Raw genomic sequence first — 24,539 nt, 5'->3', positions numbered from 1 at the left:
TTATAACACAGTAAAATTTCCCGCCTATTCCTGAGTTGAGTAATTTGTAACGAAGACGTTCTCGCCAAACACAGTCAAAGGCTTTTTTGAAGTTACCAAACATGCATAGAGGCGTTTGTAAGTGTTAGTGCATTTAGAAATTAATGTGTCTATGACAAAGAAGTTATCGTTAGTTCAAAAGAGGTTATCGTTATTTACTTTACATATCATAACAAACTTAGACGATAGACATATGAATGGTAGCTTAAATTATTTGCGTATTTTGTTTCCTGATAGCACCTCAGAAGTGGCGTGAGGATCGACGTTGTGGACAGGGCTACCCCGCTGAGGACGGTAGTCCTGCTGAATGCGACCCTGACGGTATTCACCCATGCTGCTCCTATGTATACTGGTGCGGCAACACGGCAAACCACTGTGACTGTCATACCTGTGTCGACTACAGGAACACACAGTCAGGTACACAACTAGAACACATAAATATGAACGAACTAAAGAATTCGGCGTTTCTGGTTTTCGATGACTTTGTCAGTAAACATCTAACGTAACATGACCAATTATTGTCCAATTTATTAAAAACGTATCTATCTTCAAACTGCGCGGATCGACAGAGCCCTTCTTAAAAGAAAATGCTTAGTCTGTAAGTTTGTGTTTATTTAAGGTACCTTTTCAACACGGAATTTTGACACGGAAATGATCCCAAAACGACGTTTTCATGCTATAATTTCAGCTTCGTTGACGTATTTACGCTCAGTTAAGTTTCTAGTTATGGTACGTACATGCATCTGACATACATACGTTTAACTGAATTTCTGTATTTACCCTCAGGCCAAGACTGTGTTGTAGGAGATGCGGCATCCTACCGAGGAACAGTCTCTGTGACCGGAACAGGCAAGACGTGTCAACGCTGGGACAGTCAGACACCCCATGGACACGCCTGGACACCTGCTCTTCATCCGTCCTCCGGACTGGAGCAGAACTACTGCCGGAATCCGGATGGCAGACCCAGAGTTTGGTGCTACACCACGGATCCCAGCACGAGATATGACTATTGTAATGTGCCCATCTGCGGTAAGGACTGGTTCTCTAAGCTTGTTTGCTTTTCCTGTGTGAGACCAGTACATGTACCACCTTTCATCTACTCCCAAACGTCGGTGACATAATTCCACCATATACGATCTGAGTTAATTGGTACGACAAGACCAAAACAGCTATTACTGTCCCAGATGTACACGCAGACAACTGCAGGAACAAATGTAGCTACTTTTCTTCATTACAGCACTCCTTCTTAGAATGATGTGTCTTCATGAGAAAGCTTATGTTGTCGTCGGCGCCTTTTGTCTGTGGTTTTCGCCATGCTTCAGGAGCGCGCCAAACAATTATATTATGTTTCTGTATGGCATCCTGTGTATTTATCCCCCTGGGGAATAAACATGCAATAAAGATTATTAAGTTAATTCCGGTTATCCCACGTATTATGTGTCATGTTCCCATATGATGCTATGACATACAGAAGGCCCCATTCCCGTCGAGGTGTTTTAACACAATAATGTCTCGTAACGGTACCTGTAATTTGCCTCTTCGGGTAACGTGCATTGCAATCTGTCTGCTGGCGCAAAACATCTGTCGAAGTAAACTTGCTATGCACATATGATGTACTGAAAAAGTGATGTGGCCGTAATTAGCGCTTGTCTCTTGGCTGTCCAACAATACGTAAACATCTTTTCAGCCGTTAACCAGCCTGGCACCTCATGATCAGTTGCAATGTGTAAAAACATAGCTTCAAAATGTTAATCATAAACACCACTTACATAAAGCCACTCAATCGTCGCCACTGCAATACTTTTTATTGCCTTTCTTGTATGTGTTTGTGAACAGCGTTACTCTAAAGTGGTCAAGTGTTTTGGATGGAACTGTATGATGTTTGGTATGAGGCCCACTGAAGAAGAAAACACACATCCAGACCGGTCAAGAGGTAGCTGTTTTGGGAATAGCAAGGGTTTTTTTTTGTCAACCTGAGTCAGCGATGTGAATGTGGCACTGCTAACAACAGTCCTCTCGTCTGGGGCAGGTGTCAATGTCGCCCTGGAGAAGACAGCATTCCAAACAAGCACCGGGTCGAGTGGGGCTGCCAGCCGTGCCGTAGACGGAAACGCCAATACCAATTGGAACGCTGGTTCCTGTACCCACACACGGGGGGAAGCTAATCCCAGCTGGTGGGTGGATCTTGGTCAATCGTATATGGTTGACAGGTACGTTTAAAGCCATGTATAGTCTATCAGCCATAGTACAATACATAATGTAGTGTACATATTGTCAAGTCCATACAAACAGGCACAAACATATTCTCCAAGCAGAGGTTTTGGTCGGCTTGGGTAGTAGTGGCCGGGTTTTTTAACATTGCCTCCATGTTGAAAAAAGCCGACCACTACTACCCCAGCCAACCAAAACCTCTGCTTGGAGAATAGCACAAACACACACACACACAAATACACACACACACACATATATACGTATATGTTTGCATGTTTGTTTGTATGTATGTACATTGTATGTATGTATTTTTGTCTGGGTAGAGAATGCGATTAGGAGAAGTCTACGATTCTTCCGGATAAAATCGAGATCCGGCTAGTCTCTGCTAGTGGGGACTGCGAGTATATTCGGCTATTATACAGGCAGATATTTCGATCCGTTAAGATGGGCAATTCAGCTAGTACAGACTGCGATTGGAGTCTCTGTCAGTAATCTAATACTAACTCTTACCCTATAGCTAACCCTGTAGCTGACCCTAATTGCAATTCTATCAGTAAAGCCCCCCTCTCACAGGACCCGCGGCACGCTGGCGGCATCACTGCGTCCTAAACTGGATTTGTGCTTTTTAAGCTTCGTGTGTTTTGTTGTCTTTTTCATCATGGTTGTACGTTTTGAATGATATTCCCATTATAAAGTCATGGGTAACACAAATCCAGTTTAGGACGCAGCGACGCCGCCCGCGTGTCACGGGTCCAGTGAGAGGGGGGGGGCTTACAGCACACGAGTATGGCTAACAGCACACGTTCTAAAAAATTGAATAGATGATTTGCGGCTTCTAGCTATAGCGGGCTTGTCAATCAATATTTGCCAAAGGCAAGAATCAGCATACAAGTCCCGGTAACCATAATGACGGCAGTGACTGAAGATATATTAAAGCGTTATATGCTTGAGAATATGTTAATCTGAATATTTATAAAACGCAATTGCGATTACTCTTCAATACCTGCAGGGTGGGCATCTTCAACCGCCGAGACTGTTGTTCGGGACGACTCAACCCCTTCAACATCCACATCGGGGATTCCGACCAGGTCAGCACGAACCCCATGTGTGGAGGTGATCATCGAATCGACAGCAAGCCGTCCATTTCCGTCTCATGCCAGTGGATGAAGGGACGCTATGTGGGCGTCCGTCTTCCCGGACCCTCCCGAATACTGACCCTGTGTGAAGTCCTAATATCGGGTAGACCTTCGCCACATTCAGCATGTTTCAACCACGAAATCAAATTTATGAATATGTTAAACGCGTAAGAAATTAACAGTTTCCAGCATACTGGTATGTTTGCTGGCGAGATTGGAATGGTTTGCATCAAGGACATGCCCTTTTTTAACAACCTATGACTGACATTTTGCAGACTTTTTATCCGTGATATGAAACTTTAATTTCCATGAATCATATTCTTGAAATAAGACACCTTTTGACAAAAAAAACATTTAGCCGTGGGTATATATTACATTGATGTTGACATAGTCAATTTGTTGCAAATCAATTCATGCATGTGATGTTGTGGATCTATCTATGCAATATTTGTGGTAGTAAATTCACTTTCATTTCTAGTTTATGCTTTGTAACACTATCTTCTAAAAAGAGGACAACTGACAGCTGAAAGAACAGGCATATATGATACATTCTTCGTTATGCAACGTTAGGGGTGTTGAATTATGTATAACCTTTATGAAAAATTAGATTTAAAAACTCTTGCAACTTGTGTTAGTTGGCTGTTTATCTGTTGATTCTTGATTACTTTTTCATTCGTTTGTTGTCATACTTTTGCTTTGGATCCGTGGTTTATGTGTTGTCTTATTGTATTATTATTCTGTTTATTTGTTATTTTGCAAAATGAAAAAAAAAAAAAAAAAAAAACTCTTGCAACTTTTTTTCTTTGCCACTCTCTTTCGCGCGTTTGCATGTGGTTTAGGGTGTCCAGAGGATGTCATCCATAAAATCAGGTCAATGCGGTAGACTGAACGGCATAAATTACGGCATTAATTAGAAGTTGTTGCTATTCTCAGGCCTGGAAATCATGTGCCTCCGTGGATACTTCCGCTGTGGAGACAAATCCACATGCATCCTGTCATGGAAGCGTTGTGACGGGATCTCAGACTGTTCGGACGGGAGTGACGAGGAAAACTGTGGTAAGTTACTGCCGTAGAGTCACTGATCATAATTAAGTGGCATGACAAGTACCCTAAGTACCCACACGGCACATATGAGCGTAGATACAGTCAAACCTGGTCTCATGAGCTATTCTGCAACTTCCGGCGTTTGTTGGATTTATCATCTCTCAGTGCACAATTCAACATCTAAGAAATATCTTGATGTACAAAACTTTATGGTATAGCAATTTGGTTATGAAATTATTTACTGATCATCAATGAGTAAATATACATTTCACATTAAAGTTTCCACGTGAATCTGAACAATCCATGTTGAAACATGAAACACACATTTACAGTATAAAGGAAATATTTTCTGTCCACACACACCATACTAAGCAACAATGCTCTTTTCCTAATAGCTAAGTTCAGACCGAAAATGTCTCATCCTGAAGTAGCCGCAATAGACATGGATAAATAAGATAAATAAAGTGATAGTCATTTGATACAATTTTCAGTGTGCCTTCGAATTCCTGAGAGTTTTCAGCTCGACAGTAGACTCACAATGCTACCAAACCCGCTGAACCAGACGAGCTTCGACGAGGTACAGAATTCCTCTGCCGTGGAGCTTCTCAACAGTTCTTACAGCATCCCGGGGAAACACCATCCAGAGTTACTAGAATTCGTATCCTTCGTTATATTTCCGCGATGCAATGTGACTGAAGAGGACATATCCAACAGTACTTCGCGTCCCTTTTCAAACACCACTACCCCGTGCATGTAAGTAGTCAATGTGCCTATTGGAGTAGATCATCACAAACTGCGGCAATGGTATCTGACTCCGCAGCCGATATGATGATAACCAATTACTTTTCATCGAGGGATATTGACCATCTGCCATTGATGCATTCATACTCATGTTTCTAATGCATACATTTTCTTCAATCTTAAGGTATAATTATATGATGTTTTCATAGACATATGTGGAAGATAGTGAACATCGCATTTAGATATATTTCCTCACAATGTCCATCGGCTGGCACTGAATTCACTTGTTTTTCTTAGGGGTACCCAACTGCTACCATGCCGTTCGTGGTGTGAGGAAGTGTTGAGTATGGGTGATGATCTGATGAAGAACCTGCTGCCGCCATGTGATGTCTTCCCGTCATCACAGCACGGTTGTTGGAACCCTGAGCAACCAGTGAAGGGCACAGAAGGTGGGAATAGAACTTCAAACAATGATTTTATCTTATGTAAGGGATTGATATTTTCACACCTTTTGGAAGATGGAATCATGTCAGATGGTTGGTTGGTTGGTTGGTTGGTTGGTTGGTTGGTTGGTTGGTTGGTTGGTTGGTTAGTTGGTTGGTTGGTTGGTGAATGGGTTGGTTGGTTGGTTGGTTGGTTGGTTGGTTGGTTAGTTGGTGACGTAGCTTTGGGCTTTGGAATTGCAGTTGGGTTTTTTTCAACCCCGTAATGCTTAACATAATTAGATGCATATTGTACAGATCAGGAGATACTTAACATAACTGATGAGAAAAATTTATAATTCGTCAGCATTCCATGCTCGACTTTCAAACATACATGTGGCACACGTAACTTATAAAGAGGGGACTTTGCGGAGATAGCAATTATGCAAATAAAGACCTAATTGGCATAACTAACCAGGCATTGGTGTAATTCAATATTTATACATGGCTGAAATGTCGATACGTTAGAAGTGTGAAAAGGCGGTTAAAGCTAACAGTATTAGACATAAACTATGCAAACGGTGGTATTGTTTACACAGTCAATGTGGAAAAGCCACTTTGACGCCCCTTGTAACGTATAATGTAGTATTATAATAGTCTAACACCCATATATAAGAGTATTAAGTGGTATATTCAGCACAACAGCTGGTGAAGGTATAAGGTCGTTAAATTCTAGTTTAGATATTCACACTTTTGTAAGTTTTGAAACTTTTTCCTCAGTTTGCTACCACGGCACTGGCATAAACTACCGTGGAACATGGAGTACAACTACTTCCGGGGCAAAATGTCTTGAGTGGTCGGCCCCGCAAGCTAGCTATTATACGACTGAGTACCCCTGGGCTAACTTGGACAAGAACTACTGCCGTAACCCTTCGGCTCTCCAGCGGCCATTTTGTTTATCTGAAGACGGTAGCGAGGAGGAATGTGACGTCATTCCATGTAGTAAGTTGATCTGTCAAATGGGAAGGTGTGCCCCAAGTGGCAAAACAGAGTTCTGTTACTGCCATCCCCATGTTAATTCTTATATTTATTTGTTGTTGTTTTTTGGCATGGAAAACAATCATAACAGATGTTATGTGGGTTTTATCAAGATTATACTTTCTGTTTTGTATGTCATTTAATCCAATGGAGGACATGACTTTTACAATGACTGCAGTATTTGATATCATACTACATGTACATTCAATAATCACAATAATTATACTACATTTAGATGCAGTTGGCTGTTCGGACAGGGGTCCTCCAAACTACGGCAAGAGAAGTCCAAGCAAGAGGTTCTACCTCCTGGAAGAAAAGGTTACATACACCTGCAACGATGGCTACACTATTGAGTACGGTTATCCTAGGGAAGTGAGGTGCCTTGAAGGAAACAAGGGACAAGGCAATTGGGAATATGACAAGCCCCTTTGTTCAGGTAATTGCTACAGTATTTGCCGTACATTAAACTCTCTACACTTCTACACTCCATTTTGCACACTACGCAAACTATTCTTTAAAAGATTTCTGGGCGTACTTCGATGTTATATTTCAACAATTCCATTCGTATAGAATTAAAAAACAAAATGTGCCTGGTTACCTGCACCGAATCAAATTTGACCATTGTTTCACACAATATTTCCATCCCTTGTTTAGTAAGCTACAAACGAAGGCTGCAAAAGGATCTACTAGCGGTAGAAGTCTACAGTGCAAGTCTGGCACCTGAAAATGTAACCATCAACTTCACGGGAAATGTGGAACAAATCGTCGATTTGGTGAGTACTGTGTCCGAGAAATTTGAGGATCTTTGTTTCTAAGATAGTAAAGTTACAACGTATGGAGGCCAAAATTAATTCACAGCGCAACTTATGCTCACGTTATGATCTTTATTTCAGGATGAAAAGAAGGAGCAGCTTGTCGCTTCTGTGATCATCGATTTTGTAAGTTTCCACAGACATAGGAGCTCTGTAGCCTGTATTACATATATCTCTCGCTGTCAGGTGCTGATTTTGCAACAGCTAGTAACCGTTTTAATGTCTGTAAGCCATGCGACTAATTTGAGGAAAATACCATCTTGATTCTGTGAAAAACACTGTGGAAACCAGTCCAATTGGAGCTCAGAATTCTCTGTTACTGTGAAAACCAGTCATCCAATGCTTCAACATTGTATTAGTTCTCAGTCCTACAATAACTGGTCTATGTTTCCACATGAGCATGAATCAGCAGGATTAAAATGTTTCAAGATTAGAGGAGGTAATTGGCTATCAAGCTTCTAGTTATATAGGAGCCAGACCAATGGAAGGGCTACTAGACGCGTGATTTTGCCAGGCTAGTAACTCTATGTAAGGAAAGTATTCCAGTCACATTCATTTAGGTCGCAGTGTTGAACAAGTTTTGCTTGTCACGCCCTTTTTATTTCCTAGTCTTGGTACGACATTCGGCTGAAATGGAACCCAAAGTATAACGGTGGCATCAAGGAGTTCAGCGTTCCTGGCAAGGATATTTGGACTCCAGCATTTACTCTAAAGAGGAAGTAGGTGGAAACATTTATCAACTAACCTGAGCAAGAGAAATGAGAGCATTCGTCAAATTTGCTTCATAAGAACTTCTTTACTAGACAAATTGAAATAGTAGGATTCTACGCTTGTCACTAAACACGAAGTGTTACACAGTACGAAGGGAAATTGTTGGCAAGGATTCAACATCATCCACTTGTATAAACATATCAAGTTACAAGAATGTCTTGGTCACCTTCCAGTGCTAATCCCCTCCACCAAGGCCTACCAAAGGACGTACCGGTCCGAGTCAGCAGCAGCGGCCTGGTAGAGTGGAGAGTGGAAACTCTGACCACCTCCGTGTGTGATGCACACCCCTTCTACTTTCCTGCTGACACCATGGATTGTGACGTGTGTTTTTCAGCAGCCTCAGCAATCGAGCAAACCATACGTAAGATTATTTAAGTTTAAATGGTTTTACTTTTACTTTTACTGCAATCGAATTGCCTAAAGATAAATGGAAGTATTCCCAGTTTAAAAAATCTTTCAATGTCGATTCCAGAGTGAGGAGATATTTTAACGCCGCCAATGCCTCGTACGTGGTAGCAATACGTTTACGTCTAGAGTCTGCAATGATCTGTTGGAATGACCAATTGATATGTTAACTACAGAATGCTATGGGAGAAGCTTTACACCAGATGTGGAAAGCCATACTTGTGGCTCTTACTCCCCCGCAAGAGATGAAGGAGAATGGTATCGGAGTGAAAAGATCTACACGAAAGACAAGCGGGAGGCATGTTTTTCTCTAAGACTGTCGAGGATCCCCACGTTCCACATCGCCACTACTGTTGGACCCTGCATCATCCTGATTGTTCTGATGACCATCACCTTCATCATGCCCATAGACAAGGGAGACCGGATCTCCTTCGGAGTGACCATTCAACTCTCTATGGTCGTTTCTCTCGTGTTTGTTACAGAGGTTCTTCCTGTCAAGGGGGCTCTGCCATTTCTCGGTGAGTACGAATCATTATTAGTGAATAATGATGATTTTACCATAAAATTTTGCAATCATTGAAATGCGTTGTCAACAAATGCACCGGCTTTAAACTTGATCTCTTCAGAATTCTTATGATTATTTATTTCCATCTGCAATTTCACAGCCACGCTGATCATCGTGTGCATGGGCCTGATGGGACTCTTCCTCTTCTTCACCTTGGCCGTCATCTTTATTCACGACAAAGAGGGACAGCTGTCTCCGGTGGCGAGGGTTCTCTTTCTCCGCTACATGGCAAGGTACTGAATATTTGTCTTCATATCATTTCTGTCCATGATCATATGTTTTATGACTTCTTGACTTTCTACGACGTCAAGAAAGAACGATTATAGTACAAACAAAAAGTATTTCTTTCTAAGATGTCAAGAAAGAACTTTATGTTTTACCACGGAGAACGTACCGCCCTATTCTATTCATCACCTCCACCAAAGAGTGCTTCAATCATCGCTGTTTCATTGATCCTCCATTCTTTAACTTAGCGTACAATTTTGAATGGCTGTTTAATGAGTCAATGCCTTGGTCTCTGAGAAAAGACGGAGAAGATTTTGGCAATATCTTGATAATCATGTCTTATACATATATATATGACAATGCTAGCTATAGTCCTCCACACTTTCTTGTAAACTGCAGATTTCTTACCAACTGCAGATTACAGGTTTACAAGTGCCATGTTGCTTTGTAGACACAGCTTCACACATATGCAACAAATTCATTTTGTTTATTGTACCATCTATAAAGGATGCTCCTTCTGGGAGATCTCACAAAGAAGATAGAAGCCAGCATGGATACCGCGGCCGGTGAGGATCCCCTGACCATCCACCCTGCCGTAGAGCTGTCCAACATTGCCATTGATCATGACGACGATGACGTAACAGCGGACGATGGAGAAAGTGTCGCTGAAAATGAAATGGGCACCGCGGTTGATGAGGATCCCCTGATCATCCACACTGCCGTAGAGCCGACAAACATCGCCGTTGACGAGGATGACGTGACGGCAGACGATGGAGAAAGTATCGCTAGCGCTGAAATATTGCTGTGGAGTGGCGTTGACCCTGCGATGACATCAAAGTCTCCTACAGGTCTCGAGTTCACTGGATCTCCGGGCTTTCTTCACCTGATCTCCAGCGTGGATGAGCTGACTCAGGCGGTAAAGAAAGGGAACGAGGAAATAACCAAGGCGGTAAAGAAAGGGAACGAGGAGATGACTAAGGTAAAGGAAGGGCACGAGGAGCTGACCAAGGTGGTAAAGAAAGGGAACGAGGAGATGACCAAGGCGGTAACCAACGGGATGGAGAAGATCACCGAGAGGCTGACTGAGGAGCTGACAGAGGGGATGGCCAAGCTAAAGAACGAGATAGAGGAGCTGACCAAGGCGGTAAAGAACGAGGAGGTGGTGTCCGACTACACCCTGTTGACTAAGGTCTTGGACAGGCTGTGCCTTGTCTTGTACGTCATCGGCATCGCCGCAGCCATTCCGATGACCATGTTTTTGAGCAAGTATTAAAAGAGCAGTATCTAACTCATAAGGCAATAAGATATGGAGGCTGTGATACCCATACCTTAATCCTTTTGTCAAACTATCTGCGCACAATTGTCAGCAAAATAGTAGCCCTGTGCTTGTAAAACAACTGTTATTTTAGCATGATTTTTCTAATGAAATTGTAATTTTTCAGCAGTCGTCTTGTAAGATATGCTAGCCTGACATTGTTGTGTGATAAGATATGTGTAAAACCTTTCTTTACCATACTTCTATCTTTTCTAATGAAATTGTAATTTTTCAGCAGTCGTCTGGTAAGATATGCTAGCCTGACATTGTTGTGTGATAAGATATGTGTAAAACCTTTCTTTACCATACTTCTATCATGAGCTTAACAACGTGGTTTTACGATTCTTTTCCATTCTGTATTAATATTTGGCATTTGTCATTGACAGATATTGTGTTTGGGTTTTCGATAAAAAGCATTTGTGTTACTTGAAGAGTGTGTGTGATGATGTGAAAAATGCAGCAAACATTGCGCCGCCAATTTGAAATTATCAATGACCAAGAAGATTATTGATGAGTGTTTTGTAGTATTTTACCTAATGTTTTATGTGTTTGAAACGTGGTATTATGATAGCCAATTGCCCATCTGAGAAATAATAAATATCATGATGGTCAACTCTGCAACTGCAATGTAAAATACTTATATTTGTAAATAATTATTAACATCTGATCTAACTTCTGTTTGAATCACACATAACTTATGACCTGCCTGTTTACTTGTGATTTTAGAATATGTGTGTTGTTAAATAGGAACGATAATATTATTGTTAATTGCCTAGGTCAACAGTTTTTAAGTAACATACTGTATGTAAAAAAAGTGCAATTCAGGCTATGGCTGCGATGTACTTTTCATATTGGATCAAAATGATCAAATACTCATTCATTCATTCATTCACACATAAGCACAAGTAACCATGTACTTGAAGTAAACAGCTTATTTAATGTTTGCCATATACATTGTAGGGTGGGATGTCCACAACTCAACTTAGATGTAACCTACTCTGGAAAACTTCCATCCCCGAAAATGTAAGTCTAACCTTACAGTCTGAAGAACCGTACACGAAAAAGCAACTAATGTAGTTGCTAGAAGAACATCAAGAAGAGTTCACTAAATGAAACTATTGTGCCTTTCTTATAAACATTATCTATTAAATGAGTATACATCTTGAGTACACAAAAGATATTGTCATAGACTTAGACCAAATCATTTGAACATAACATACTATGCACATCTGGACAATACAATGCATTACACCAGGACAATGTGTATTTTGGTGGGTCATCTTCATCCTGCTAGAGTTTACTGCAATGTAGCTTGATATCCTACATTTAATCTGTACAACAATCTATGTTTGATATGCTGCTAGGTAACAATTTTTGCATGCAACTAGTGGAGGGACTTTGCTAGTCGAGCATACATTATAATGTTTCACAGTCATGTAATATTACACTTCAACACAACTCTGTAAAACCTGCCGACTTCATTTACAGCAAGTTCATATCATATTGTTTAAGATAACAAGATTTTTGTATGAATATCTGCGCTGCAAGATAATTAATATCTTTCAGCTTTTAGTATTGTTGAATATTGTGTGTGAAGTTTTGATTTGGTTGACAATAAATGAAATGAACCTTGTACCCTATTGTATGTGGTGTCTTAAATCACATCAAGAGAGAGAGAATACAAAATCTCCAACAGTAACAGTTTGAATAGTACAATGTAACAAATATACAGTTGAATATTCACACCCTGACTTGTACATAATCGAATGGATCAAGACTGGTTAAGTGGTGTGTAGGAAGACAAAGTCTGGTCGAAGTTCCAGGTATGGATCCTCTTTGGTGATGGCTCTGCACTGCATTCAGACCCGTCTGTTGACTGACTGTGGTGTCTTTTAGCCGAATCTGATGAAGACGTACACGTAGCAGGGCTGGTCTCTAGGCTGAGGTCTGGTGTGGTACTGCATGTAGGGTGGGGTCCTAAAGGGTGAGGCCCAGTAGGGTGGGGTCCTAAAGAGTGGGGTCCTGAAGGGTGTGGCCCTGTAGGGTGGGGCCCAGTAGGTTGGGGCCCAGTAGGGTAGGATCCTAATAAAGATTGGGGTCCTGAAGGGTGAGGCCCAGTAGGGTGTGGCCCTGAAGGGTTGGGCCCAGAGGGGTGTGGCCCTGGAGGGTGTGGCCCTGTTGGATGGGGTCCTGGAGGGTGGGGCCCAGAGGGATGAGGCCCTGTTGAGCAGGGTCCAAGGGTACCCTGCAAACACACAGGCATAAGGTCAGGATGTGGACATTTTTCTTCAGACTATGACACAACATATATATTATAACATATATCCTGTATCGACCCAGGTACTGCAACAATACCCCATTGATATCTAGATCTGCTACATAAATATTTACATGACTTTGCAGATGTCAGTGACAACAATGGCCAATCAGAGAAAGTCTTATAAATTTACCTTGAACTACATGAAGATCACTGTCAGTTGTGCAGTCTTACGAATCTAAACCTCTGGTTGTGTAAACTATAAAGAACTTCAATTACCCATTTCATGGATGAGACCATTCATGGATCTATCATGATAACCATAATAAACAATACATTACCTGAGAGTTCACTATTCCGAGCCTCTTGATATTATTGAGATATGTTGCCAGAGAGTTTTTCCCGACTGGTGGTCCGAAGAACATTCTCCCTTCTGGATCTCTCTGGAGCCTTCTATACAGCGGACCGTTCGGTGGAATATACCCAAGGTAGACTTCATATAGAAGTACCGGACAGTACGGATCCGACGGAATTGCGTACACTTTCGTCGTCTTATTCTTCTTCCCGAGTCTGTTGAATGCCACGTACCTCCCCATGTGATCACAGCCCACAGAAAACTGTTCGGCCACAAGGCTGTGATGTTCTTCTCCGCTGCTGACACCAAACAACTTTGAAGTATAGTAGAACACGGCGTAGCTGATACTTAGATCCTTTTCGAGACTGAATACCTTGGACTCCCACAAGCGCGCTTCAATGCCATGGGGGAAGAGCTCCGTGTCGTGTCGCCTCTTGTCCTGCAGTCCGACGCCACGTTCAATCAGCAGTTTCTTCTGTGTTTCCATGGCTTGTCGCAACTGGAGGAACCTGGCGTCGTCTTTGGCCAGAATGTTGACGTCCTTCCGGTCACAATCGTTCCGAAGATACCTGTGGTTGGCAGGAGAGAGGTAGCCAAGTTATGAGGGCCTGCATGCCATATTCTGTATACCATATTCTTTTGATTTCCTGAAAAAAGTAGGGAATAGCTATTTGATTTCATTTCATTCATATTCTTGCAGAAATTTGGGGTAAGGCAAAGCATTCCCTTCCTGAAGTTCTGTTGGAAGTCCTTATCTGCCCAAGCAGCCTGGTACCCAGTTACTTGGTTGAGTGTTGGTTGAGTGAAAACAACACAGACTGTTTTCTGGCAATACATTTAACCTTAGCCTCTAAATATGATGATCCATATAAATAAATGATACTCCTAAGTGATAAGGACAATTGAGCACAAATAAGGGGGACTCAAGCGCTTGAACCTGCTGTAACATTATATGACATTTATGCACGATGCATTGCAGCTGTTGCCAGCCAACCCTTACCTTAGATTAAATGCAAGAAATTGTATGCCTGGATACATGTTGGGATTTACTCAAAAATTATTGCTTGACATCATGTCTTTTCAACTTAACCTTTTTTGTTCATTTATTTGTATTTTTGGGTAGGTAAGACACAAAGCAGAATATAACAGTAATATTCTACATCACCGTTGGTCCCAGCTCTTTATCCAATACGACCTGGGCTGGTACCTTGGGTGATATGGGATACACCGTGTAATATTCTCTACATAAATGTACATACCTGTTGACCCCGGTTAACATGAGGTACAGGGTGTTGTATGGGTAGTACTGTCCGTCATCCCTCCGCACCTCGCTAACAAACTGGCTCAACCAATGGTCCAGCTGTTCAACAGTCATGGAGGCCCAGTTCGTCGGTACAGGCTTCAGGTCCTGGCCGCTGGACGAGGCACTCGTTTCTCTGTTCCTTCTGTCTGCCCAGCTGTTCAACACCCGAACTGCCCACCTATCAAGAAGAAAAGAAAGAATTGAAGAACTGTGATTGGAAACATTTAGTAATTGGTTGTTGATGTCAAGTCTCATACTGTAAATACATTTAGGTTTGCGTGATTTTTACTTTGCCGTAGGGAGAAAATGGTGTGTTAGCTTTTGAAACAGTAGCAGCGCTAGCGCTACAGCCAGGTGGGCAAAAAAACACTGCAAACATTTCTGCATTTACAACAATTCCACCAGGTGTCCAAAGACTGCCACATTAAAAAATGCTGAATCTAACGTAGCAATAGAAATCCCAGAGGTGTGCCACATTGATGTGGAGGTCATAGGGGACCCACCAGAATTATGAAAGTGGACCATTGCAGAATAAAATCTTTATATTTTTTTGTTATCTAGATTGTAAACAAAATGTTTCTAACTTATAAAAGCCAGACATATTTTATTGCATTGAGCAATATTAACAAGGATGTAAAAACCTTATATTGGCACCTGCCATTTTTCACAAGGTCACAGCACATTCAGCTTTTGACATGGATCTTTAAGCATGTAAATACTCTAAATATGATTTACTAGCTATATATTATACTGCCTTACCTCCTCTTTCTTTCAAATATTACCTGTTCATTCTTTTGGTGTTTTTCGGCTGATCAGCATCTGCCACACTTGTACTTGTGTACGGGGGCTTCTGTGGCCTGCCACGCTTCATTCTGTCAAAAGATGGGCTTTGATGCTGCTGCTGGAGGATGCTGGGAGTTTGTGTCAGGTTTAACATTGGTGAAGTGATTGCCATGGTTACCATCTGGTCGCCAGTGTCCGCAGGGTTACACAACGGATCAGGTGAGCAGCTCAGGTTGAGCTCAATGACTGGAAAAATAGGTAAGTGGCACAGTGACTTTATGTAGGACTCAGAGATACATTTGAAACTTAATTTAGCTTTGATTGAAAGTACTAAAACTTTAAACATTAGTATAATTTGTACATGTACATGCATAAAAATTACATAACAAAATGAATAAAAAAAATTCCCATGCCATGGCATCCTCCGATTCTTGCTTACCTTCCTCATTTTCATCCTCCTCCTCCTCACAAAGGTCTCCCACCTCTGTTTCACTGTTATGTTGAGTCTGTCTTCTGTCAACTTGGTTTTCTTGCTGTCGACCTTGGCCATTTCCCTCAACTTCAAGAGATACCTCTCCCTGATGAACAACTTGCCTGTGCAAAGGTGTCAATGGCATTTCTGCGTGTGAAGTAGCAGAGGATGAAGGTGTTTTATGCCACGTCAGTTGATGTGCATTTGCGTTTGGTTGTACCATCCATACCATGGGGGGCCCTGTCATGCCAGTAACCTGTACTACAGGTGTCACATCTGCTATTTCCATCCCTTTGCTTACATCTGTACTGGTAGCTCTGTCTCCTCCATAGCTGTGGTGAGCATTTTGGAGTCCTCTTTGGTTGTGAAGGTTGGACGAATGCAATGTTCTGCTGTCCTCAATCACCCCTCTGTGGGTATGATGAGTGTTTGCAAATGTTATGCTTTCTTCCTCTTGCCTTGTGGCTGAATGGGAGGAATGCAATAATCTGCTATCTTCACTCACTCTTCTTTGGGCAGGAGTGTTTGCAGATGTTCTGCTGTCTTCCTCTTCCCTCGAGGAAAGATGACGTTCACGGACAACGTTCTCTGACGGACCCGCGTTCTTCATAGTGCCGTTTATCTTGAGATGGGGAGGAGACCACACCTCAAGCTCGTCCACGTACTTGTTGGACGTGCACCGGAAGAAATGGCGTAGAACGTATACCATCATCTCATGGCTGACGGTAAACTCACACTCCGCACACTTGTACAGCCTGTGCAGATGACGGTGCTCCATTGCTTCAGCCTGACAGAGAAAAGGACAAAAGTGCAAAAGTCAAGATAAAATCTCAGCACAAAGGACTGAATTAGCCTGACAAATTGCACTCCTAGCGGGCGGCCAGTCCTGTAATTGCCAGCCCCCTCTTGGGGTGGGGGTCAGTAACCTCCGGCCGAGAGCTTGTGTAAACACAGGCTAAGGCCACACCAATTCAATTTATTGGTTAACAGATTTTTATTTCAGAAAGAAAAATTTTAGAAAAGAAAAAATCATGAAAACAGAAGGCTGGCCCTGCCTTCTGTAAAAAAAAAATTTCATGATTTTTTTTTTTTTTTTCTAAAATTTTTTTTGGGGGAAAATAAAAATCTGTTAACCAAGAAATTAAATTGGTGTGGCCTAAGGACTGAATTAACAATTGACATTTGCAATACCCCATGACTCTACATGTAGTGTGTTAGATTCCTTCATTTTTTGTTAGAAGGGGACAGGAGGTAAATCCAATGGGGTATAATTTTACAGTTGAAACTTCATTCAGTAGCTATAGTAATACATTGAAAATGGCAGGAAGGTCACTGCAAAAACTGTGAAAATAAAACCACCACAACCATTTCAAGATTTTAAGTGAGAACTTTACAATTGTATACAATTAACTGCAACCATATATATAATCATCATATGAATATCACTGATAATTTGCTTGATTTGGGCAACACATAAGATAAATGAGAACAAAAAGCTATGAACTTGACATACAGTACTTACAATACAACTAGAGTTCCACGAACACATTATCTTCCCCAAATAATCAAGGCTTATTATGGAGAGTGATTGATATTTACGTGCTTATCAGTCCCCCTGCAAATTTCATCATGCACCGGCACCATTTGGAAGTTATGATGGGGCGAATGAGTCCAGTCTAGATGGGGTTAAAAATCATTTGGTGGTACAGGTATGGTGATATTATATGGGCCACAAAGGTTCGATATTGCAGTGTTGTAAGTTGAAAGTGATGATGAAATGGTACAGTCAATATATATGAATGGAATAAATCTTTATTCCATATCATACACATTTTGAAAGACACAATACATGTACATGTGACTTTTCCGCACCTAGCATTAAAAAAATGCCATTCTCGTTTTTTCTTGTTTTTTCTTTGTTGAAGAAAAATTATCTTCCAGAAAAATTATTCTGTGTGCAAGAATAAGAACGGATAAGGAAATGTCAGTGAGGACGTAAGGAATATAAACTTTTTCTTAGAATATTTTTCTCTGACCAAGTTGTTTTTTCTCACACATATGTGACTAAAACCTCGAAATAAATTTTCTTGTTGTTATGATTCTTCTTTGGCACAGAATTTTTATCTAAGATATATAAATTTCAGAGGCAAATATTCTAAGAAAAAGTTTATATTTGTTACGTCCTCACTGACATTTCCTTATTTCTTCTGTCCTCAAGAATAAATTTCTTACACCTTAGTGAGTTTCTTGCACTAAGAGTGAGGTTCTTGAAATAGGAATACCTTTCTGTCCTCAAGAGTGAATTTCGTACATCTAGAATGAGTTTCTTCCACTGAGAGCGAGGTTCTTGAAATAGGAATACCTTTCTGTCCTCAAGAATGAATTTCTTACATCTAGAATGAGTCTCTTCCACTGAGAGCGAGGTTCTTGAAATAGGAATACCTTTCTGACCTCAAGAATGAATTTCTTACACCTAGAATGAGTTTCTTCCACTAAGAGCGAGGTTCTTGAAATAGGAATACCTTTCTGTCCTCAAGAATGACTTTCTTACACCTAGAATGAGTTTCCTCCACTGAGAGTGAGGTTCTTGTAATAGGAATACCTTTCTGTCCTCAAGAATGAATTTATTACACCTAGAATGAGTTTCTTGCACTAAGAGTGAGGTTCTTGTTGTAGGAATACCTTTCTGTCCTCAAGAATGAATTTATTACACCTAGAATGAGTTTCTTGCACAAAGAGTGAGGTTCTTGTTGTAGGAATACCTTTCTGTCCTCAAGAATGAATTCCTTAAACCTAGAAACAGTTTCTTGAATCAAGATGGAGGTCTTGAATCAAGAATACCATTTAATAAATCAATGATAATATAATTTAAATATGTTCCAATCATATTTATTATCATTGATCTAATTGTTTGATACACAGTTTTGGATTTTTCTTTCTAATGCCCATTCTTTACCAAGGATTGCAAAGATCAACCAGTTTGCAATACAATTGTTTCCATAAATGTTTCACATTTGATGCTGTGATAAAAGCACATTTTCTCTGTGCTCATACAAATAACTAATTGTCCTTCTAAAACTGTCAGTTCTGCAGTGTTGTAGCTGTCCTTGTTATAATCAATGACTTGTAATTGTTGAAAGATTTTCCAAACTTGAGACGGGGGCATCTTCTTTGGTCCAACAGGTTTCTAAGTCTAGAAAAACGCACAAAAAAGATGACGATGACTGTCATTTTCCTACATCGCCCCCCTCCCCCTTATACATGCATGGGGATGGGGGCTTGTGCATTTGCTTGAAAATGTTATACTTATACTTTTTTAGTACCTTGTAGGTATTACTGCACTTAACGTACATGTTCTGCAATTACTGGTTGGCTGTATCATGCAACCACAAACACAACAGAGGTTTCTAAGCCTAGAAAAACACACAAAGAGTTAGTGACTGTCATTTTCCTATATCGCCCCCCTCCCCCATATACATGCATGGGGGAGGGGGGGCTTGTGCATTTGCTTGAAAATGATATACTTCAACTTTTTTAGTACCTTTTAGGTATAACTGCACTAAACGTACATGCTCTGCAATTACTGGTTGGCTGTATCATGCAACCACAAACACAAAACTAAGAGTATCTACTTGGGAAATAAGTTATTTTCATGCAAGACAGGCTATAACATACCTGCAGCATATCTGTTGATGGCGTTGGCCCGAGGAAGCATTTTGGAACTTAAAACAAGTCATCTACGCTGTGTAGTGAGTCCCACATGATACCAAAAAGTGTCCTCACGAAACTAGCCACATCTTTCCCTATTATTGTAAGATCTAAACCGCACATCAGGCAAATACAGCTGGAGCCCAAACTCAACGGTCCACATTCAAACTCTCTTTACAGCAAAGGATGATGGGAGTATTAAATTAGCATAATTTACTTTCTCATCACAAGAAAAACAATAATTATCTTCTTAAGCTTTACAATGTTAAGAAAAGAAAGGAAATCATGCAAATTCGAACTTTCATTTTTAGATAACACAGAAAAGCAGGAAACATCTTTAACTTTGTGGAAAAGGAATTCGAACAGAAAAACACTACTTGATTTTCTCATTTTTCTTAACTGTATATGGTCAAGTAAGTCCTTACATCTTCTTAGATATACTAAGAATAGCAAGAATCATATTCCTCAGACTTCCTAAATCAAGAAAACAAGAAATGTCAAGAATGTTTTCCTAGTGAAATGAAAGTTTAAAGAAATATTCATGTATGGCAAGAATAAAAATCTTAAGAGTAGATTCTGTAAAATACTCCATTTGACCAAACAAGAAGCAAATATTGTGTGAAGAATAAGGAAGAAAGATTGACTAGAATTTCTAGAATATTCTTGCTGATAAAAAATCAGACTAGAAATCCTCTCTTCACCTAAGAAAAACAAGAATAGAACTCTTAATGTAAGATATAACGTACAAAGGTTTTGCGTAAGATTTCTTGATTTTCTTGAAATTCTTTATGGAAGAAAATCTTTCTCTCAATAAGAAAAAATAAGAAACAGCATTTTTGGTAGTGCAGTGGTGCAGTTTTGGTACAATGATATTCATGAATATCATAATATCATAATATCATGTATCATAATATCATAATATCATAATATCATAATATTGATATGATATCATTTATCATAATATCATAATATCATAACATCATATCATAATATCATAATATCATAATATCATAATATCATAATATCATAATATCATAGTATAATTGACAGCACATGCCATAATATCATAATATCATAATATCATAACGAAATATCATAATATCATAATATCATAATGATGTTCTCGTCGTGCTTGGATCGTCCGCTTGCCGTAACTGAGAACTGCCATTGTGATGGGTACCGCATTTGGGTAAATCTTTCTTGTATTTGCTTTCACTGTCGAATTTTACGAGGAAGGTGTGGACATCATGGCATGTGCTGTCAATACCTACTACTGTTGCGAATGCGCCCTTAACAATTCCGTCTAATATGTTAACTTTGGCAGTGACCTCGACTCTTGCCCCTACTGCTATTGACAATATCTCTCTAAAGCCTCCTGTTTCACTTTTTTTTTTTGGAGGGTGTAAGATTTGTGAGACCTGTTACTGTTTTTTCGTGTCTCTGTCTTAAATGTGAAACACCCTGGAGGGAGTTCAGTCAGGTCCTGATGGGTAGCATGGGTCTGTTATAAAGATTATCCTGATTTTGAGGATGTTTATGTCACTATCTGCACAAGAACCTTTTCTTACTCTCATCTACGAAGGACTGTGGTCCACATCCAGTGTGGTATATACAACTGCATTTTACAAACCACATAAAGCTGAAGTATAATGCCTTCTGTAGTGCCTGCTGCTTGCACATTTCCTTATATTCATCGTTTTGCCTTGTCCCGCACAGGGCCAGACCTTTCCTGTGTTTGTTGATATAAGCTCCGTCCCAGCGGGAGTGTAGTTTGGGTGGTTTTTGAGGTCACCAGAGAGCATCAATCTAATTTGCACAGGCCTGCTGACAAGCAGGTGTTGTCCTTAGATATAGGTCAACAAAAGGTACTTAAAAATGTAATTATAAACAAGCGAATTTCACCACTTAATTAGACCCTGATTACAATTTCATACGTCTTTATTTATTAATCATTACCTCAATAACCTACCTGTCCAAAACAATGCAAATTCATCGAGTTATTCGCCTCCAACGGTAACATGAAAAAATCCCACTGCAGTTCTAAGCAAGCCACTAGGGGGTCTAAACTTACATCACTCACTCCCTGCCCCAAGAGCTGTACACCACTTAAAAATCGTTACCATAGCACTTGTATGAAATTTGACTACAAGCTTTCGGCGAATTTATAAACTTTCCTCATTTATTATGCAAATTATCGTCTTATTTGCATGACAAGTATTCAGTTATGTAAAGCATCACCGAAACTATCCACATGCCGTAAATTATGATAATCTGTCAATCCCTGCTGGAGTTATTCGTCTCCAAATGTATTAACAAAAACGCCAACTGCAGTTCCAAATGAGCAGCTAGGGGGCCTTAATTCCCACCACTCACTTGCCGTCCCAGAAGCTATATACTACCAAAAAATCATGAACCTGACGCCTCCAGAAAATTTGGCCTCAAACGTTGAAGCTCCGCTGCAGTACCTCAAATACCCGCTAGGAGGCCCATTATCGAACTTGACCTTCCTCTTTGACATCACTACCTATCCACGAAATATCATGCACAACCGCCAATAGCTCCTCGAGTTATGCTGGCGACATACAAACTCTCACACACACAAAGCCTGCTGCAGTTCTGTAGGAAAGCGTCAAATAAATCATTTTTATGCTTGACCTCCGTTCCCACAATCTCTTCCAAACTACCAAAAATCATTGAGATCCATCAACGTTTCCCTCACTTTTTTTGCCTACATACAAACACAGAAAAATTAAAAGTCTGCTGCAGTACTGTTGGAAAACGCCAGGTGAACGATTTTTGAACTTGACCTTCCTTTGCACAACCACTACACACCTACCAAATATCATGAAGATCCATCAAAGGTTTCCCGAGTTATGCTCATGACATACATACAGACCCACACAACAGCCGGCTCAACCGAAAACATAATCTACTCCGAGTTCCTCGGCGAAGATAATTACCAGACGTCATCATCTTCATGTAAGTGCTATGCCATATTAAGACAGGGACAGGAAAGCCCAAAAAATTAATTTATCCTATAACATTAGCAGAATCAGGGACCATACTAGTATATGTTCCGACACCCATACGTTCTGACACCCCTATGTTACTTAGGCCATATATAGGGTTGAATTATTCTGTCAAAATCTCATGAAATATTAGGATTTTACCATGGTCAATATTGACTGAAGGAGGCCATATGACTACTACTCCTGGCTGTTTGAATATAAGAAAATCCCCTTTGAGGCCCTGCACTTTATCACAGTACAGTCACATGCAGCAGTGATAAATGATGCAAAATAATATGACAAAATCTTACCATATTTCTGAGTAGTACAAATATAAATACAACTGGTTGAATCCTCCTGAGACAGCTGTAGGTTTGATGGTCTAAAACAAATAACGGTGATAAAATTTATCACAATATATATGCTCATACACATATGTATAATATATATCAGCTCAGTGAGCTACTTAGTACAACTAAGAGGCCCCAGGCCAAACCTCCACACACACACAGGCACGGATGAACATCTACGTGTGCATGTATCTACTAGTACTGTTAGTCATCAAAGCAGTGTTATCATTAATCATCAGTCCTGCAAGGGCACGTACACAGAATCAAATTCTTAATGCACAAAATTTGTCTTCAAATTCAAAAGCAGCCTGCAAATGATCAATATTTCATATATAAACGTATGAAGATATGATTATCGTCCACATATAACAGTGATATACTACATACATATTTTTTGGTTGAAATTCATTCAAGACACACATCAGACTACCCTCAGCTCAAATTGAAAAGACATGATGAAATATATCGACAAGATATATCAACAAGATATCATAGATCATTATAGACTGTAATTTTTAAAAAAAAGCAAAGTAATGCATTTATTTACACCTGGTCCAACAAAATTATCCTGCAACAAAGCGGCGACATTGGGTGACTTCAAAATCCACTATGAGGCCTGCAGGGCCCTATATCTATTCAGTCATATGATATCTCCATATACAATGTACATACCAGGTGATAAACGATGGCTATTTATATATTGAAAGAAAAATAAAGTTTATACATACTGTATAAATATCCTTCAGTGCCAAAGAGGTTTGCTTCCAAAAAGTGCAGAATTCTGGAAGGAAAGAGATTTGGCAGGCATTCAATACCCCAGTGATAAACTGATATGGGTGTTATCAACAACACCCAGGGGCCCCTGCAAACCCAGCTGCTCTGTGCTGATAATCATGGCTTAGCCATATATGGGCATGGAGAGCTACGGGCTGACCAATTATCTCCCATCCTCTGTTAATTATATCAATTATGCAGTGACAGCATAGATAATTATAGGTCAATCTTGCTGCACTGAATATTCCATGAGTATAATTCTCTGCATTACAATTCAAGCTGAAGACTACAACATCAAGTATGATCAAGGAGGCTATATAACCTCCTTGGTATGATTTATAACATTATATAAACGTGTATCATAGAGCAATGATAACTGTCAATGCTGCTATGGAAAGGAAATTCATACATATGAACATATAAAACAAGATAAGACCAAGGAGGTTAAAATCCAATCTTAACCTCCTTGATAAGACCAAGGCTAAAGGGGGTTAAAGTGATGAGAACAATCAAGGACATTATGTCCTTGGACCAATCAAGGAGGTGGTTATATTTATCAGAAAAGACATATCAATACCTTGTAAATAAAAGAAAAGACTTACAACCTTTTCTCATAATTTTCAATTTCCCATTGTGCAAATTGTTCAACTCTGAACTGGACACAGGACACTGATGACAGGCTTACTGACCCCTACAATATACAGGGATGGCTTCAAATGAGGAATGGTTCTTGCTCTTGCTCTATCAATATTGTGAGCACCAGGTCAAAAAGGGTCAGATATCAGAATAGTCCATTATACTAAAG

At 40.2% G+C, this 24,539-nt stretch overlaps 2 protein-coding genes and 1 long non-coding RNA gene across 8 annotated transcripts; 1 reads left to right on the top strand and 2 right to left on the bottom strand.

Moving 5' to 3' along the window:
* The first annotated feature begins 101 nt into the window (after window positions 1-101).
* LOC136443896 (uncharacterized) lies at window positions 102-10,926 on the top strand. Its single transcript, XM_066441270.1, has 15 exons — window positions 102-117; window positions 277-456; window positions 826-1,068; window positions 2,069-2,249; window positions 3,260-3,363; window positions 4,320-4,442; window positions 6,374-6,595; window positions 6,867-7,067; window positions 7,286-7,404; window positions 7,525-7,569; window positions 8,053-8,162; window positions 8,388-8,575; window positions 8,796-9,137; window positions 9,285-9,417; window positions 9,917-10,926. Exons 1-15 carry the CDS (start codon window positions 102-104, stop codon window positions 10,680-10,682), a joined length of 2,973 nt encoding a protein of 990 aa, XP_066297367.1. The 3' UTR covers window positions 10,683-10,926.
* A 704-nt stretch (window positions 10,927-11,630) lies between these two features.
* On the bottom strand, window positions 11,631-24,486 carry LOC136443354 (uncharacterized). 6 transcript variants are annotated; one of them, XM_066440558.1, is made up of 8 exons: window positions 24,337-24,486; window positions 23,689-23,741; window positions 22,922-22,992; window positions 15,862-16,681; window positions 15,422-15,668; window positions 14,596-14,817; window positions 13,323-13,905; window positions 11,631-12,969 (listed from the first exon to the last, which is right to left on the bottom strand). In XM_066440558.1, exons 3-8 carry the CDS (start codon window positions 22,922-22,924, stop codon window positions 12,496-12,498), a joined length of 2,349 nt encoding a protein of 782 aa, XP_066296655.1. In that variant the 5' UTR covers window positions 22,925-22,992; window positions 23,689-23,741; window positions 24,337-24,486; the 3' UTR covers window positions 11,631-12,495. The 6 variants fall into 6 exon arrangements, with proteins under 6 accessions (XP_066296655.1, XP_066296657.1, XP_066296660.1 ...); XM_066440560.1 differs by having other exon boundaries at window positions 24,340-24,486; XM_066440563.1 differs by lacking the exon at window positions 22,922-22,992.
* On the bottom strand, window positions 18,768-19,971 carry LOC136443710 (uncharacterized). The gene is made up of 2 exons (XR_010757195.1): window positions 19,570-19,971; window positions 18,768-19,087 (listed from the first exon to the last, which is right to left on the bottom strand). It is a non-coding gene; the product is annotated as an uncharacterized lncRNA (long non-coding RNA).
* Window positions 24,487-24,539: the final 53 nt, after the last annotated feature.

This window comes from Branchiostoma lanceolatum, chromosome 10 (genome assembly GCF_035083965.1).
Source record: "Branchiostoma lanceolatum isolate klBraLanc5 chromosome 10, klBraLanc5.hap2, whole genome shotgun sequence".
Taxonomy (NCBI): Eukaryota; Metazoa; Chordata; class Leptocardii; order Amphioxiformes; family Branchiostomatidae; genus Branchiostoma; species Branchiostoma lanceolatum.
Note: the sequence above shows the minus strand (reverse complement) of the source record. Positions and strands in the feature narration are given on the sequence as shown.

Excerpts from the sequence above, each read along its gene's own strand:
- LOC136443896 (XM_066441270.1), top strand. Across the intron at positions 4,443-6,373 it reads GAGTGACGAGGAAAACTGTG|TTTGCTACCACGGCACTGGC; the intron begins GTAAGTTACTGC and ends CTTTTTCCTCAG. Across the intron at positions 6,596-6,866 it reads ATGTGACGTCATTCCATGTA|ATGCAGTTGGCTGTTCGGAC; the intron begins GTAAGTTGATCT and ends TACTACATTTAG.
- LOC136443354 (XM_066440557.1), bottom strand. Across the intron at positions 14,818-15,421 it reads AACACCAAAAGAATGAACAG|GTGGGCAGTTCGGGTGTTGA; the intron begins GTAATATTTGAA and ends TCTTCTTGATAG. Across the intron at positions 12,970-13,322 it reads TCGGAATAGTGAACTCTCAG|GGTACCCTTGGACCCTGCTC; the intron begins GTAATGTATTGT and ends GTGTGTTTGCAG.